Source organism: Nannobrachium achirus, assembly GCF_963921795.1.
Source record: "Nannobrachium achirus genome assembly, chromosome: 16".
Classification (NCBI taxonomy): Eukaryota; Metazoa; Chordata; class Actinopteri; order Myctophiformes; family Myctophidae; genus Nannobrachium; species Nannobrachium achirus.
In genome coordinates, this window is record NC_137823.1 from 62,016,278 (window position 1) to 62,031,732 (window position 15,455).

Below are 15,455 nucleotides of genomic sequence, written 5' to 3' on the forward strand. Positions count from 1 at the left end.
AGTATGTTGATGTAATCGTGCACTTTATGAAAGAAGCATGAAATTTGGCACACAGTTAGAACATGCCATATGGAACATGTTTGGCTATAGGGGCATCGCAGATTTATCTTGGGAAACTTGTGGGAGCCATTAAAGTTGGGCTCTCATAGACTTTACTATAGAGTAAAATAATACAAAAAATACACATGCTTTAAGTAGCATGTAAGGGGTCAAACTAGGTGTTTTTTGGGATTCTGAATCCAATGCAAACATTTGTTTTGCAGGAAAAACATTCCTTGGGCTAAAAACGGACCCCATAAAACTATGGTTTAGTGATGAGTCATCACTTTTCAAAGTTTTGTGGCGGCCGTTTCTCAGAAAGGAATGTTTTTCGTGCAAAACAAATGCTTGCATTGGATTCAGAATCCCGAATAACACCTAGTTTGACCCCTCACATGCTACTTAAAGCATATTCTATAGTAAAGTGAGAGCAACTTTGATTGGCTCCCACAAGTTTCCCAAGACAAATCTGCGATGCCCCTATAGCCAAAAATGTTCCATATGGCATGTTCTAACTGTGTGCCAAATTTCATGCTTCTTTCATAAAGTGCACGATGTTTGCCTGAAACGCTCGGACTAAGGCCAGTCTAAGAGACTATTTTTCCCCCATATACATCTCATACATTATGCAAACCTGGCCAGCCCTGCAGGTGAAGATTGACAGACTTGTATATTGTTTCTTATATTGTTATCCTATTTAAATGAGTGTTACTACTCTTTACCCATACCTGTGTCTCCGTTTCATCCTCACTGCGGTGCTGCTATGACAACTGAATTTCCCTGGGGACCATTAAAGGCCTATCTGCTCTACAGATTGTTTTCCAAAGTGATAATAAACAAAACTATTTCCAACTAAGCAATCTCTCCTCTTTGAGTGCTGAAGCTGGACTGGCTCAGCATCAGTAGCAAGATGTTGGACCCAAGCAGAATCCTAATGAGAGAGGGAGGGGGTCCCAAATGAGACAGCAAGGGTGAAACGGGACAGGGGACAAGCAAGAGAGACAGGAGGAGGAGGAGAAGACAGCAAGAACAAGTAAGAGAATGGAACGAAGGAGTGACGGCTAATTTATATGCCGGACACAAAATGTATTTTCAACTAAAATGGGTCCTTTTTGCATTTTTGTTGTACAGTATAAATTATGCGGCCATTTGACAATGTATAAATTAGCGACAGAGAGGGGGACACAGTTGCCCCAAGTATAATCTCTCACAGCCTGACGTCTGTTCTGCATCATCCTAAACAGTGGTTCATATGGAAGGCATCCTCATCTGCAAACTCATCAACAAATGATAGCTAATGAGGGGTGACGATGCTGGACCTTGGCAATACACAAAACCTCTTCCAAGTTGCACCGCAAGTTAAAATCTAGAGTGATTGATACAGTAAACTGTGTGTTTATCTGTAGATGAAGATGAGGTTTTCTATACTGAGAGTTATAGTTTCTTGCATTCTTTGTGCAATAACACACTGCCGGTCACAGCAAGGTTGCAGTTGTATACTGAATAAAATACCGTACCAAAAATACAATACAATTTGAAAGAAAACAGCCACAACTACATCATATCTTTACCAGCACAGTTGTTTAGCTCTGGGCTTGATACGCGTGTTGATACGATCACAGATGAGCCAATTTCCCTGTGATTTTCAATAACAACCCTGTTCAGGTGTATTGCCCACCTCTTGCTTGCACGTTGATCATACAGTACATGGGCAACCAGGGGCCGGCACATCAGCCCGGTCCATACTGTAGGTGAAATTGGGTGGATATACTGTACTGTAGGGCGCCATTTTGAGGTGCCACAGATAGAAAACCCATAGATTTTTCTCATAGAGATTTCCAAAAATATTGATATAGATTCGGAAACCATGTCACCCAGACTCCTGGTGAAGCATGACCATAAAGTCCAGCCTGTTGCCTCGGGCAACTAGTCCAGGGCAGGTATGTGTGCCACTCTTCCTTCTCAATCAGCTGGAAGTGATGACACCTGCATGCTAGGCAATCTGAAGACAGTTTATCCCCCTTTTGAAACCCTGGATACAGACATCCCAAATACAAAAAAAGGTATATTCACGGTTCCGAAAGGGGCTTAAGACGCCTGTGCTGAGTTTACTAAAGGTGCTCACTAGTCCTCCTCACTCGCGGCTGACTCTCCCTGGAGGAAACACTGTCCGGCGGTACAGCGATACGTTGCACTCGATTCACACACTATTATAAAGTCGTGTTACAAAACAAGCGTTAACTGAAGCCTGCATGTTCACCTTCAAACCTACTTACCCCTGACAGGTCTAAATGCGGGATGTTAATCTATTTATTAACTTCAAGAGTTGTTCAAAGGCTATGTCCTCATTATTCATTAGGTTGAATACCAAGGGCAACGGGTGATAATAATCTATATTTATCAGACAAGCTCTTATGCTCTTATGTACCTTATTATTGGGTAATGTCTTACTACACTACATTAAATTAAGGCACTGCTTCTCAACGTCGGGTCTGGGGACTACCTGGGGTCCAAATGGGCACTTACGGGTCTGTAACCAAAAGGATGTGGGTCCATTTGGTTCCATTTGTAGTTGTACATTCTCAGAGTTCAATGATCACTGAGGACTTTAAAAACCAGAAGGGACGATGCACCTGTTACTGTATGAAACCGGGTGTTCATGACATATTCATCACTCATGTAGTGCAGTGGTTCTCAACATGTTGGTCGGGACCCCCAGGGGGACCTCCAAATGATTTTGGGGGGTCCCCAGATGATTAACTTAACAACATTGCTTTCTCACTCAACAGTAAACAAACCAACTTAAGGTTTAAGTGTATAGAGGGTACTAGCCCTTACCCGTTCAAAGATATGAGCTCCGAAATGATGTGCAGTGTGTGGGTTATGGGATGTGCACTGTGCACACAGTATATGAGGGATGGAAAGTAACTTTAACTGGTGCTTGCATGCTAATATGTAGGAGCATCAATGTAAGAAATACCCGTTCCATTTAACGGCTACAGAGATACTGTGTACCGATCTGCATGATTTTTGGACAACATCTGTAACAGGGCCAGAACCCCCCCCCCCCCCCGCCTGCCCGCCCGCCTGCCTGCACACACACACACACTCCCCCCCCCCCCCCCCCCGTGTGTGTGTGTGTGTGTGTGTGTGGGTTTGTGTGTGATTGTGCATGGCCTGAACTGAACAACAGCGCCCCTCCCTTAACATGTGTGGTCACAAAAGGTACTGTAGGCTAAATAGATATAGATACACCATAAAAATGCTATTATACAGCATATGATTTGTGAAAGTGACAAACGGGCTTCACAGTTATGTCAGGTGTGTTCATATGCTAATGGTGATGCGATTTCAGATCAATTGCTCCAGCCACTGAGGAGAAACGCTGTTTCATACAGACAGACACTCAGTGTGATTGTGCATGGCCTGAACAACAGCGCCCCTCCCTTAACATGTGTGGTCACAAAAGGTACTGTAGGCTAAATAGATATAGATACACCATAAAAATGCTATTATACAGCATACGATTTGTGAAAGTGACAAACGGGCTTCACAGTTATGTCAGGTGTGTTCATATGCTGATGGTGATGCGATTTCAGATCAATTGCTCCAGCCACCGAGGAGAAACGCTGTTTCATACAGACAGACACTCACTCACTCAGACAGACATTCGCAAAATTATAGTATAGATATGCACATTTTGACAATTTAAGGACTTTTTAACACCTCAAAAATTACAAATTAAACATTGGTCAAATTGTTAAATATTAGAGGCAGAAATTGTGAAAATAGCAGATCTACATGCTCACAACGCCTCGAGGCGCTGTGAGCATGTAGATCTGCTATTTTCACAATAGAACGGGTTACACAAAATGTAATGCTTCAACTCTTAGTGCTCGTCAGGGTGGTTCCCAGTTAAAGTATGATTATTTTGGGGGTCGTGGGGTTGAGGACCACTGATGTAGTGCCAGGTTCCTTACTGGGAGCAGCCTGTTCCTTCTCGGTGGGCTCCTCCTCCGTCTTCTGAGGCGGGCCTTTGATCTTGTAGAGCAGGCGAAGCAGACGGCCTTTTATGGACGTATCCAGGTCCTCAGGCTCCTCCTCCACCGGAATGCCTAAGAGGAAGAGCAGGGACGTGCATAGAATATTAGAGAGGCAGGGGCTGACATTTATAAAAGGGGCTTTTGGTGGAAATATCGAATATAGCAGACCTCCAAGCTCAAAACGCGTCGCAGCGCGCTATTTTCAATATTTCCAATATTCTTTCAATATATCTTTCAACATAAGATGCCGTATTCAAGTTCTGGAGGGTTTGGAAAAGGCAATTATCTTGAATGCTGCCTTCAGGTATGGCATGGAAAGGGGGGGCATTTGCATGTCGTTCACCATAGTAAAAACTGCATTCATGGTCTGGAGAGGGCACTTTTTACAGACGGATAAAAGGGCAGGGGCTCAAGCCCCCTTTTGATGTCTATGTGTGCACGACGTGCCTGAGGAAGAGCTTAATAATATTATGTCTGACAAACTGCACCAGTGTGTTGGCTGTCAGTGAACGAGAAATTAGACTATAATTAACTGTGGGCTAATCTTCTCATTTGCATATGGATGTCACCGCTAAAGGTGATAAAGAGGCTGCTTTTGACTGTGGCTTGTTATTAACCTCCATCTGAACCGTACCAAAACAATGTCAAGTGAACATAGAGAAAATAGGCCTTTTCCCACGGTTTTGTAACCCATTTTTCACCCAGTGCCAATCTGATGCCTAACCTGTAACCCTGGGCACTACCTTCCCTCTGCTGTCCTGGGGAGGGCCCTGAACTGAGCTAGCAGGCTGCTTCTTTTTTTTTTTATATAATTTTTATCCCACGATTTTTGTAACCCATTTTTTTCACCCAGTACCAATTGCCTAAGCCCTAAGCTGTAATCCTAGCTCACAGCGCGGCACAACATTTGTGCAAGTCTTTGAATATTTCAAATCCTTGAAGATGTTTCCAACTCAGTGGTGCGCAAACCTTTTCATGTGAAGGACCCCCAAAATGATATGTATTTGGCCACGGACCCCCATCTCAAAATATTTAGTTCCAGGGACCCCCCCAGAAGCAAAATGTGAGTTAAAAAATACAAATATTCAAAGATTTGCACACATTTTCACGACTTTTCAAAACTAGCAGATCTACAAGCTCGCTGTGAGCTTGTATATCTGCTATTTTTCAATAGCAAAAGTAATAAAATAATTAAGGCCCCTCCACCTTGGGCCCTGGTAACTCAGTCCCACTTTCCCCCCCCTTGTGACGCCCCTGACTGTGGGCCATGTCCCATGTATTCCTCACATTACAGTAATCTACGTCAGAATGCTGAGGGTACATCTTTTTCACTCACTTTGACTGGCAGAATCATTACTTGAAAAGTAAATCTGAACAAGATATGGCACATAATATCCCCAGACAGAAAGTCTGGGGGAAATTTGAGATGAAATATGCAAGATTTTATCTATAATTTGCTGATGGCCATTCCATCTGCTAAGGCAGTGGTTCTCAACCTGTGGGTCGGGACCCCCAGAGGGGTCCCCACATTATTTTGGGGGGTCCCCAGAAGTTTAGCTAAATGTTAACATTGTTTTCTCACTCAAAAGTAAACAGACCAACATACAGTATAAGTTTATACAGGGTATCTGAACATTTCTAAAGTGACAGACTTTAAAGACTTTTTTAGTACCTCTGGTCAAACATTGGTCAAATTGTAAAATATTAGAGGCAGACATTTTCACAATGGAATAGATGGGGTCAAACTAAATGTAATGTCAACTCCTACAATTCCAAGTGCTCGTCACGGTGGTGGGTCCCCAGTTCAAATATGATTATTTTGGGGGTCGCGGCCTGAAAAGGTTGAGAACCACTGTGCTAAGGCAACGATAGGAGCATACCACAGTGCAGTCGCAGCTCGTTATGGAAGGAGTTGAGTTCTTCCTGGATCTCCTCGGGGCAGGGACAGTCCTCTCCTGCGCTGAAATTCAACAGGATGTTGATCTGTGATCGCAAATCACAAGAAAGACGGAGGTTATAAAGGTGACAGCCAAAGGAGCAAGCAAACAGACGATGAGACGAAAAAGTAGAAACAGATAAATATCCACAAGTTTCCAACATCCCATCGTGCATTTATTTGCGCAGGAGGTGTGCGCCTGTGCGCTGTGCGGCAGTTCCGGCGTCGCAGCCGAGTGTGATCTACAGCAGTGTTTCTCAACCTTGTTTTGTGCAGGGGCACACTTTTCATGTCCATAGAATCCATGGGCACACCAACATAATACGGTGTAAATATCGTCACTGTGGGGGAGAAACCTTGTATTTCCAAATTTCTAATTTGTACGTTTCTTCGCAAAGTAAAGCCCTGCTTCATCATACAAGGCTGTCGCACAACAGTAGTGAAAACAGCAGATCTACAAGCACAGGTGCGAGGCGTTGTGTGCTTGTAGATCGGCTGTTTTCACTAGTTTAAATCATTTTTAAAGTGATAAATACAATACTGGCTTTCAAGCAGTTTCAAGGGGCACACTTGACTCTTCGCACACCAAAGGTCCCCTGGCACAGTGGTTGAGAAACACTGATCTACAGTACAAGCTCACAACGGTTGCATCTGGGACGCGAAACGACGTGAGCTTGTAAGTCAGCTGTTCTCGGGAAGCGTCCCACACATAATGCTACAGTAAATTCTCACGTAAACAGGTGGATAGAGACCATGAAAGAAAAAAAGACATAACCAATAATGGAAACAAATAACAGCTGTATAAACAATAGAACCGAAAATTAATTTTCCCTGCTGGATTAAGAAATATCTCCCAGGAAGTGCAGGGGCTTAAAATTGTATATGGGCTGTATAGACAGGACACTGTAAATCTAGCCTGGAGACGTAGAATAACAAAACGCCGTCAAGCAATGCCTCATCGGCTGCTATATTGAGACATTTTAAATGGCTATAATAAAACAGCGTAAATAAATAGGTCACTTCCGCAGACCGAGCGAATGCAGCATCCAATTCAGCAGATTTTGATGTCTATTTCAGGGCAATGTTTGTAATGAAGTCTTAGAAGGAACATGGAGCTAATCTGGAGTGAGATGCCTGGAGTGTACAGTACACTAGCGACCTGCCGCTGACCGCCACAGAATGTTTCAGTCTAGCTGCAGGCCTGTGTTGATTGGTGTGGCATACATTTGGAAGAAGTTCATACCAAGGTTATTCAAGTTTTGAATTCTTCATTAGTTTTCTTTTTTTTTTATGAATTTGCTAGTGCATACTGAAGTTTTTTAAAAGGTTTAGTTTTAGGTTTTTTTTTTTATTAGTTTTAGTGTTGTAAGTTGTAACATTTAAAAATCATAACTAGAAGTGTGTAAGATTTCATATAACCACACAAAATATGATGTATGGCTCAAGACTAAAACTAAGGACATTTTCTCTATGATTTTAGTTTGTTTTAGTTATTTCTGACTGTCCGTCACGTCACTTCACGTCACACTTTTGCCCCACTCTTATCTCCGGCACCGTTGCCCCTATTCATGCCAAACTTTGCACACACAATCCTTGGCTGGCAAACCACAACCTCTCATTTCTCACATGGCCCTCTTCTAGCGCCACCATCGGGCCGATTTTTGCTAAACACATTTTGCTTATTTCTTCCTATCGCCAAAATAAAAGTCTGGGTTTCCGAGGCTACATTTTGCTAGACACTTCCTACAGATTTTGGCCTAAAATCACACAAAGCGGTACACAGTATCTCTAAAGTCATGTCATAAACATGGATCTGTCACATTTCCCATATTCCCTCCTGGTTGGCAATCATATTTGTGTATGCGAATTGTGTATGCGACCTGGCGGTCGCTTATCTCCCGATTAGGGAGTCTTAATGGTTCATACAATGGCAATTAAACATACATAACCCTTATGGCATTATGGGAACAAGATGGCTGGTCTGGATGTCTGACTCTTCCTGAGTTGAATGCAGGAGCTGTGCCAAATAACAAGTAATTAGGTTGCACCTTCTAATTAACAAGGAGTATTTACGGTATGTTCTCTCTCGCTACTCTTGCTTATAGGCACGCTGTAGCGAGAGAGAACATACCAGAGAGCAAGATTGAGATGTCATGGAGCCATGACATTGGATATCAGGATCCTCTATTGCTCTGGTTCTCAATGTGGGGTTCCAGGGACCCCCAGGGGTCCTTGAGGGCAGTCCAGGGGGTCCCCAGCTAAATGTGTGATAGTTAGGAAGCAAATGTACCTCTATAGATCTGTAACTCTGAGGGAGTTAAATGAACACTGAGGGGATTTTAGTTTACTGCAGATTGGGGTTCCAGATGATGTCTATTTCAATACAAAATAAAAATATCCAATGGGGGACCGTAGCCTAATGCATGCACTGGGGGTCCTTGGAATAAAAAAGATTGAGAGTCACTGCTCTAGTGCACGAGGCAATTATAACATAGTGAGATGAATAGCTTGAGAGCACAGTCGAAGGACTGTGAATACAGAGTGACTGACATTCACAGATAAAAGATTCTTCTATGCCACAGGTTTTCAAAGGGAGGTCCCACAGGGAGATGTCATCATGGGTGCCAATTGTAAAGGAGAGGGAAATACATTCATTGAATTCTATTGTGCCAGTTTAACTACTGTACTTTCAACCTTGCATCCAATTTTGGCCATTTTGGGTCATAAGTGTCCAAAAACAATTATGGACATTTCCTTTGTAGTGATGACACTTTGTGGATGAATGTGCGTGAAATAAAATTTAAATATCTTTAATGGCCTATTTCTCAAAATGAGATACACTGACTGAAAGAAAAATCTAAATTTCACATACATGCACCTAACCTTTTATTTTCATTCTCAACTATATTTTAAAGGTTATTACAGAGGGTTGTTAATTACTATACATTTTCAATTGCCGTCTTTAACGTGGAGAGAATGCTCCTCTTTTTTTTTATCCTGTATATCTAAAATAATTAGGGTTAATCCAATACCTTGACTTCAGATTTCAGATGTGATTATGCACATATTTATGAAGATATAACCTAATTTGCATACCTAAACACAACTTCACTAATAACAAACAAAAAACATTAACATAATAATGTAAGTGATCAACTGGCAAAGTTTCATTAAAATATTCTTTAGTCCCATATTCCCTGTAGGGTTTCACCCTTGGTCTTTTGAAATGATTCTTATCAAGCTATTATCATCCAGTAAACATCACATACACTGTGTACTAAACAATTAGCATGTAGTGTTAACACACAAGTACAATAGCTCAATTAGGATGCTTGCTTGATAACAATCACAACACAACTTTACGTATAGAGATACGATAAAAAAAATCTCCCGTTAATTTCCTCATAGACTTTCACGAAAATTATGTTAAGTCTAGAACCAAGCCGTCCAGGATGGCAGTGAATCATGAACATGAAATATTTGTTTCTATGAAAAGAACATTTTGAAAATTGCTAAACAAGGGGTATTTATTAAAATGTAGTATATCAAATAAATACATATTAAAAAAAAGAATCAAAGGTTTTATAGTCATGATTCACTGCCATCCTGGATGGCTTGGTTCTAGGCTTTACATAATTGTTATAAATATTTTTGTAAAAAGTCTATGGGGAAAATGAATGGGAGATTTTTTAGTGGGACCAGTAAACCACTTCCGCTGCAATGCTGAATGCTCTATTGCATTTGGAAGATTCCAGTCCCATCAAAAAGATAACAGTCTGACAAGACTCAGCAATATCGAAAACACATGACACAAGGAAATCTGAGTACGACCTCTTGGGGACAACTGGTCATTTAATTAGTCCTGCATCTGCTGTGATAATGAGTAAACATGAGGTATTTTGGTCTGATGAGGTTCAAATGCCACAGGCATCTGTCCTCTGCTTTGATTTAGGGCTTCCAACACGGTCCACACTGGTATTTATGGATGTCCTGCTGAGCCACACATTTCATCTCTTTCACAGGTTTCTTTGGGTCCCAGCACATGCTGCAGTGTATTATTTAAAGCAGTGGTTCTAAAAGTGGGGTCCAGTAAATGTGTTAATGTAGCATCAAAATCAGTTTAACCACATTAACCCTATTTTATACTAGTGAAAAGAGCAGATCTACAAGCTCACAAGGCGCCACGCCACGTTGAGAGCTTGTAGATCGGCTTTTCACTACTTTTTAAACATTCCTTTTCTAATTTCATTTTCTTAGATTTTTCTTTTATTTATTCATGAAATTACTGATTTTCATGGCTTTTTATTTTCTATTTATGATATATGATTTTTCTTTCTTTTTCTTTCTTTTTTTGGGGGGAATATTTAGTTTTTTGTATGTTTTGAAATAATAATAAACCAAAAATCAAGGGACCCATATAAATGTGTCTGCGACCCACAAATGGGTCCCGACCCAGTGTGACATAGACAGAGAGTGCCTTATTCCTGTCAACTAGTGGTGCACCCCATGGTTCGCCCCATGGGAGTGTCAATATCAACAAAGAAATGTTAATGTCCAGTACAGTCCTACCTGTTCCTGTGGAGGAGAGCGGAACTCTTTGGTCTTCTTGGCGGTGACGGCAGCGGTCATGGTGAAGGCCAGCATCAGCTCGTTGTAGCGGAACTTCTGGTTGTACTGCAGCTTGGAGACGAAGCCGTCGGAGAAGCTGACGATGGACTCGATTCGCTGCTTCAGCTCGCAGTCACAGAAGTAGTGTAGAAGCCCACACATCTAGAAGAGAAGAGAAAAGAAAGCATTTGCACACTACATACTATTTTAAGGCACTGTTGTTGTACTCTTATGCATAGCATGTGAATGTACGTATGTTCGTTCGTACATACAGTACCTTCATCTTGTGCAAGTGTTTAAAAAGACAGAATAAAACAATTGTCGGTAAACCAATCCCAGTGGCTGTGAAAAAGCCTGTTTGAACAGGTGAGTCTTTGAACAGTCTTTAAAAATGAGCACAGTGCCAGATCTTAGGCCTAAAGGGAGATTATTCCAAAGCCTGTGGGCGGAACTTGGAAAGGCTCTGATCTCGTGCGAGGCATTGTAATGCAACAAGAGCTAGGGATGGGCATGAGAAGTCTCCTAGGCCGGCTTTACACTGCAGTCAAATCCAGACCAAATCCGATTTGGTTCTCAAATCTGATCTTTTGGCCCGACTTTTCACACTGCATTTGCAAGTGACACAGATCTGATCTGTGTGTTCTGACTGATTTTAACAACGTCAGCCCAAAGCTGCCCTGCGTCTACATATCTGCTTTGGTTACCGTGGTAACGACGTCGGCGTCATGACGTCACGTCACAACGTTGACACTAGTTGATCACATGTTCAGGAAATGCGACATAACAGACAAGCGACAACAAAAACTTTTTCTCTCCTTTTCTTCACTCTTGTGTTTCGCTCTTCTCTCTGGTTGTATCTATTTAGCTCACATGTTTTCTCTCTCCTCTCTTGTTTTTCTCATGTGCTCAGCGTGCTGTAATATGCGCTGTAATCAAATAGTAAATAATGGCGCTCTGTAATGACGTCGGGGCTCTGCGCTCGGGTTGCGCAGCAAGTGACGCTTGGCCAGTTTGATGTGGCTTGCATGTGACCTGCATATAACTCTATGGGGTGGATGTGGTTGCTGCTTTCAGACTGAGTCAGATTGTCCTCAGATCCGATATGGATCGGATTTGAAACTACCTCTGGATGTGGTTTTTCAAAATCGGATTTCATGTGACATGAATGTGACCTGTCTGGATTTAGACTATTTAAAAAAAATCGGATTCCACTTTTGAAGTGACTCAGATCTGATTCAGGCTAGATTTCAGTGGCAGTGTAAAGCCGGCCCTAGTTGAATAGCTGGTGTGGGAAAGGTGTTGTTGACCAGCAGTTTATGATTAATTGTATCTGTGGCAGAGAGGTTGAACGTGAGACTTGTTAATAAACACTCTACTCGGGGGGGGGGGGGGTCCTGCGTGGCAAAACAGTACCTTATGCTACTTACCTAGCGAGGGAGAAAATGGACGGAGAATTTCTGTCTATTCCGATGTTGTTCCAATCAGAATAGCATTTTCATAATAAGTTTTGTGTGATTCTGAGGCGCACAATCTACTCAGTGGATCAAAGCCAAACAACCAGAGGCATAAGCTGGTTGCACACTGCTGCGTTTTTCGGGCCGAATATCGGAGTGAATTTCGGAGCACGCAAATAAAAAAATCAACCTCACGTTATGTCAGTCACGTTTGCACACTGCCGCCCGTTTCGCGCACCACTCGGTCCCTTGCTCTCTCTATCTCTCTCTCTCTCCTTGCCCTGAAAAACGCATTTCGAAACGAAAAACGCAAAGCAGTGTGCAAACGCCTATACTCAGCGGGAACGCAGAATGAGCAGACTCAGGTGACCTTAAATACCCGCCCAATTGATCAGCTGATTGCCACGTCAGCGTATGACGTGTGGGTCTTGCACAACACTGAACAGTGTGAACTTCTTGAGTACTGTACAGTATATCTGCCTGAACCAAACTCGCAAGCTACATATCATTTCAGTCAGATAACTCACGAATAGAATGAACCAATATAGAATGAATGAACCAATATATTTTATTATTGATTGTACATTTTTTTATTGTAACATGAGAATGCAAGTGTATACAGTATGTAATATTTAACACATCGGGTGCCCCTGGATTGCCCCATTTATCCCCTCTTGCTGCCCAGGCCACCACCATTGTATTGAATCCGGCCCTGCTGCGTCAATGCATGCGTCATGACGTCACTTGGTCACATGAGCGCAGACAGGATGTTATTGTATGGGCCAGTGTTGATCATAGCTGTTCATTGCCGATCAAAATTTGGACATTTTGCCACACCACGCCACAGTTTTAGCCATAAAACAAACATCAGAGATAAAGGGCGTTAAAGATGGGGAAATGCAATGGAGTATACGGAGAAAAACGGCCGCGCGATGCTCTCAGCGTCGACTCGAAGCGACTAGCGGCTAATGGGCTACATCCAGGCGCTGCCCCAACCTAACGGTGAGATTTAAAGTTAATACTGTAAATACAGTAAACACGTCAACGCGTCGTGGGCCTCCAGAGACATCAAAGAGATTGGCGTGTAGACACCTCGTGGGCACCCGCTGAGTTAATCATGGCTCACCTCTCTCTTGACAGGCTCCGGCAGCGTCATCTGCAGCAGGCCCTTCTTGGGCGTCTTGGCCTCCTTGGTCTCCTCCTCGCCGGCCTCCACCGCCTTCTCCTCGTTGCTGCTCACCTCCTCCTTCTCCCCCCCGGCCCCCTCCTCGCCCTTCCCCTCCTCCGGGTCCCCAAACACGTTGGGGTCGATGAGCAGGAGGATGAGCTTCACCTCGTCGCTGGACAGGGCGCCCATGATCAGCAGGTTGCCGATCAGACGCAGGATGGGCACGAACTGGTACTCCACGCTGCCGCCCACCGGGTCGCGGATGTGGGTGCCGCCGCCCTGCACGTCGTCGTAGGGGTGGGCGATATGGGAAAAAAATATACAATATCACGATATTTTTCCAAGCTGTATCACAATACACGATCTTATCGCGATTCTTTTTCATGTTGTTCTTTTTATGGTTATTTTTCAAGTTACTCTTTAACAGTACAACCACCTACAAGGTAACAAAAACGAAAAGAAAAAGAAGTAACAGACCATTTAGACCAGCGGTCCTTAAAGTGGGGTCCAGGAACTCTCTGAGTTCCTTTTGGGAGGTCTAAATTTGACCCTTTCAAGTATGTAACTCTGACAGTATACAAATGAAACCAAATGGACCCTTACGGGTGCATTTGGTTTCATTTGTATACTGTCAGAGTTAAGGGGAGACCTTGACATTTTAAAGTTTGAGAACTTCTGATTTAGACCAAAATGCAGGTTTAAATGGATTCTGCAATGAATCTCTGTATTAATCAACAGATATTTTTTTTATAAGGCTCTCCCTCATTGTATCACGATATATACGATACCTCTGAAAAGTCATATCGTGGAGACATTGTATCGTCTCAACAATATTTATCACAGGGTTCCCACACATCTTTACCAATTAATTTCCAAAACGTTTCCAAGACTTTTCCAGAATATTTAACCCAATTTCCAGGACTATATAACAATAATTCAGCTCAATAACGAGTCGCTTACTCCTATGCGCAAATAATCATATTTCAACTGGGGACCCCGGCCGGCACCCTGACAAGCACTAAGAGTAGAGGAATTTTGTATAACACGGTTTTATTGTGAAAATAGCCGATCTACAAGCTCACAACGCCTCGCGACGCGAGGCGTTGTGAGCATGTAGATCGGCTATTTTCACAATTTCTGCCTCTAATATGAGACAACTTGGCCAATGTTTAATATGTCATTTCAGACCAAAGACAATGCATAGCTATAGTTTCCAGGACCTTCCAGGACCCTTGATCAATTCCAAAACTTTTCCAGTACTGGAAAAATATTCTTCTAATATTCAAAATATTTCCAGGAATTTCATGACTGTGGGAACCCTGTTATCACCATATGGCCCACCCCTACCTGCACGGCCTCCGTCAGCATGCTGATGGCCTTGTCCTTCAGGATGCCCAGGGGGATCTCGGGGCTGTGGAGCAGCAGCCCGGGCCGCTTGGCGCCCAGCATGCCCACGGGGGAGAAGTTGACGCGGGGCTTGAGGGAGGTGCTGAGGCCCACGCCGGGCAGCGAGTGCCTCTTGGACTCGTCGGGGAAGAGCTTGATGGAACGCGTCTCGTCCGTCACGGGGATGATGAACTCGTTGTTCATCATGAGACGCGCCTCCTTCGCCGTCTCCAGGTGGATGCTGCATGACGGACAAAGTACCGTACCATGTTATTACCAGGCATACCTATTTTGAGCCTGTCATTATAGGTGACATATTTGTGACTGAGTGTGACACAGGGGCAGTCATTTCGGAAGCCACTACTTTAGACCACAGCTGAAATTACTTTTCTTTTCCCACTAAAATGTGATAAAGCCACAAAAGCATTTCATAAATATCAGGCTACATTTCACTTAAACGCCAGAGCTTAACTCTGCATGTAAATAAGACTTTTTTAAATTAATGTGTGAGATCATGCAGGTCATTTCAGGTTAGAAATGTATTTAGGACTTGAATATCTCAAAAGTAGTATTTCAGCATGGCATCATTCTATAAGCCATATCTTCAAAACTGTTGGGTTAATCTCCACAACCAATATATAATTTTGTAGCTATGATTCCCAGCTTTCAAATGAAATGAAAAAATGAAAATGAAAAAAAAATTCAATGACTAGCCGTCAGCCGTGCTGGGATACATTTTATAAAATACCCCCACAAATACTCAAAATGTTCAATGCAAAATAGCAAAATAGCCTCACTACAAGCTCACAACAATGTGTACG

General features: G+C 42.8%; 1 protein-coding gene across 1 annotated transcript in view; it reads right to left on the reverse strand.

Moving 5' to 3' along the window:
- The window catches only part of ryr3 (ryanodine receptor 3), a gene marked incomplete at both ends in the record, with an annotated part of 321,079 nt that overhangs the window by 169,839 nt on the left and 135,785 nt on the right, over positions 1-15,455 (reverse strand). The window contains 5 exon segments of the mRNA XM_080745085.1: positions 4,020-4,154; positions 5,963-6,065; positions 10,588-10,788; positions 13,207-13,527; positions 14,596-14,875. Of these exon segments, the coding sequence (XP_080601211.1) occupies positions 4,020-4,154; positions 5,963-6,065; positions 10,588-10,788; positions 13,207-13,527; positions 14,596-14,875 (1,040 nt within the window).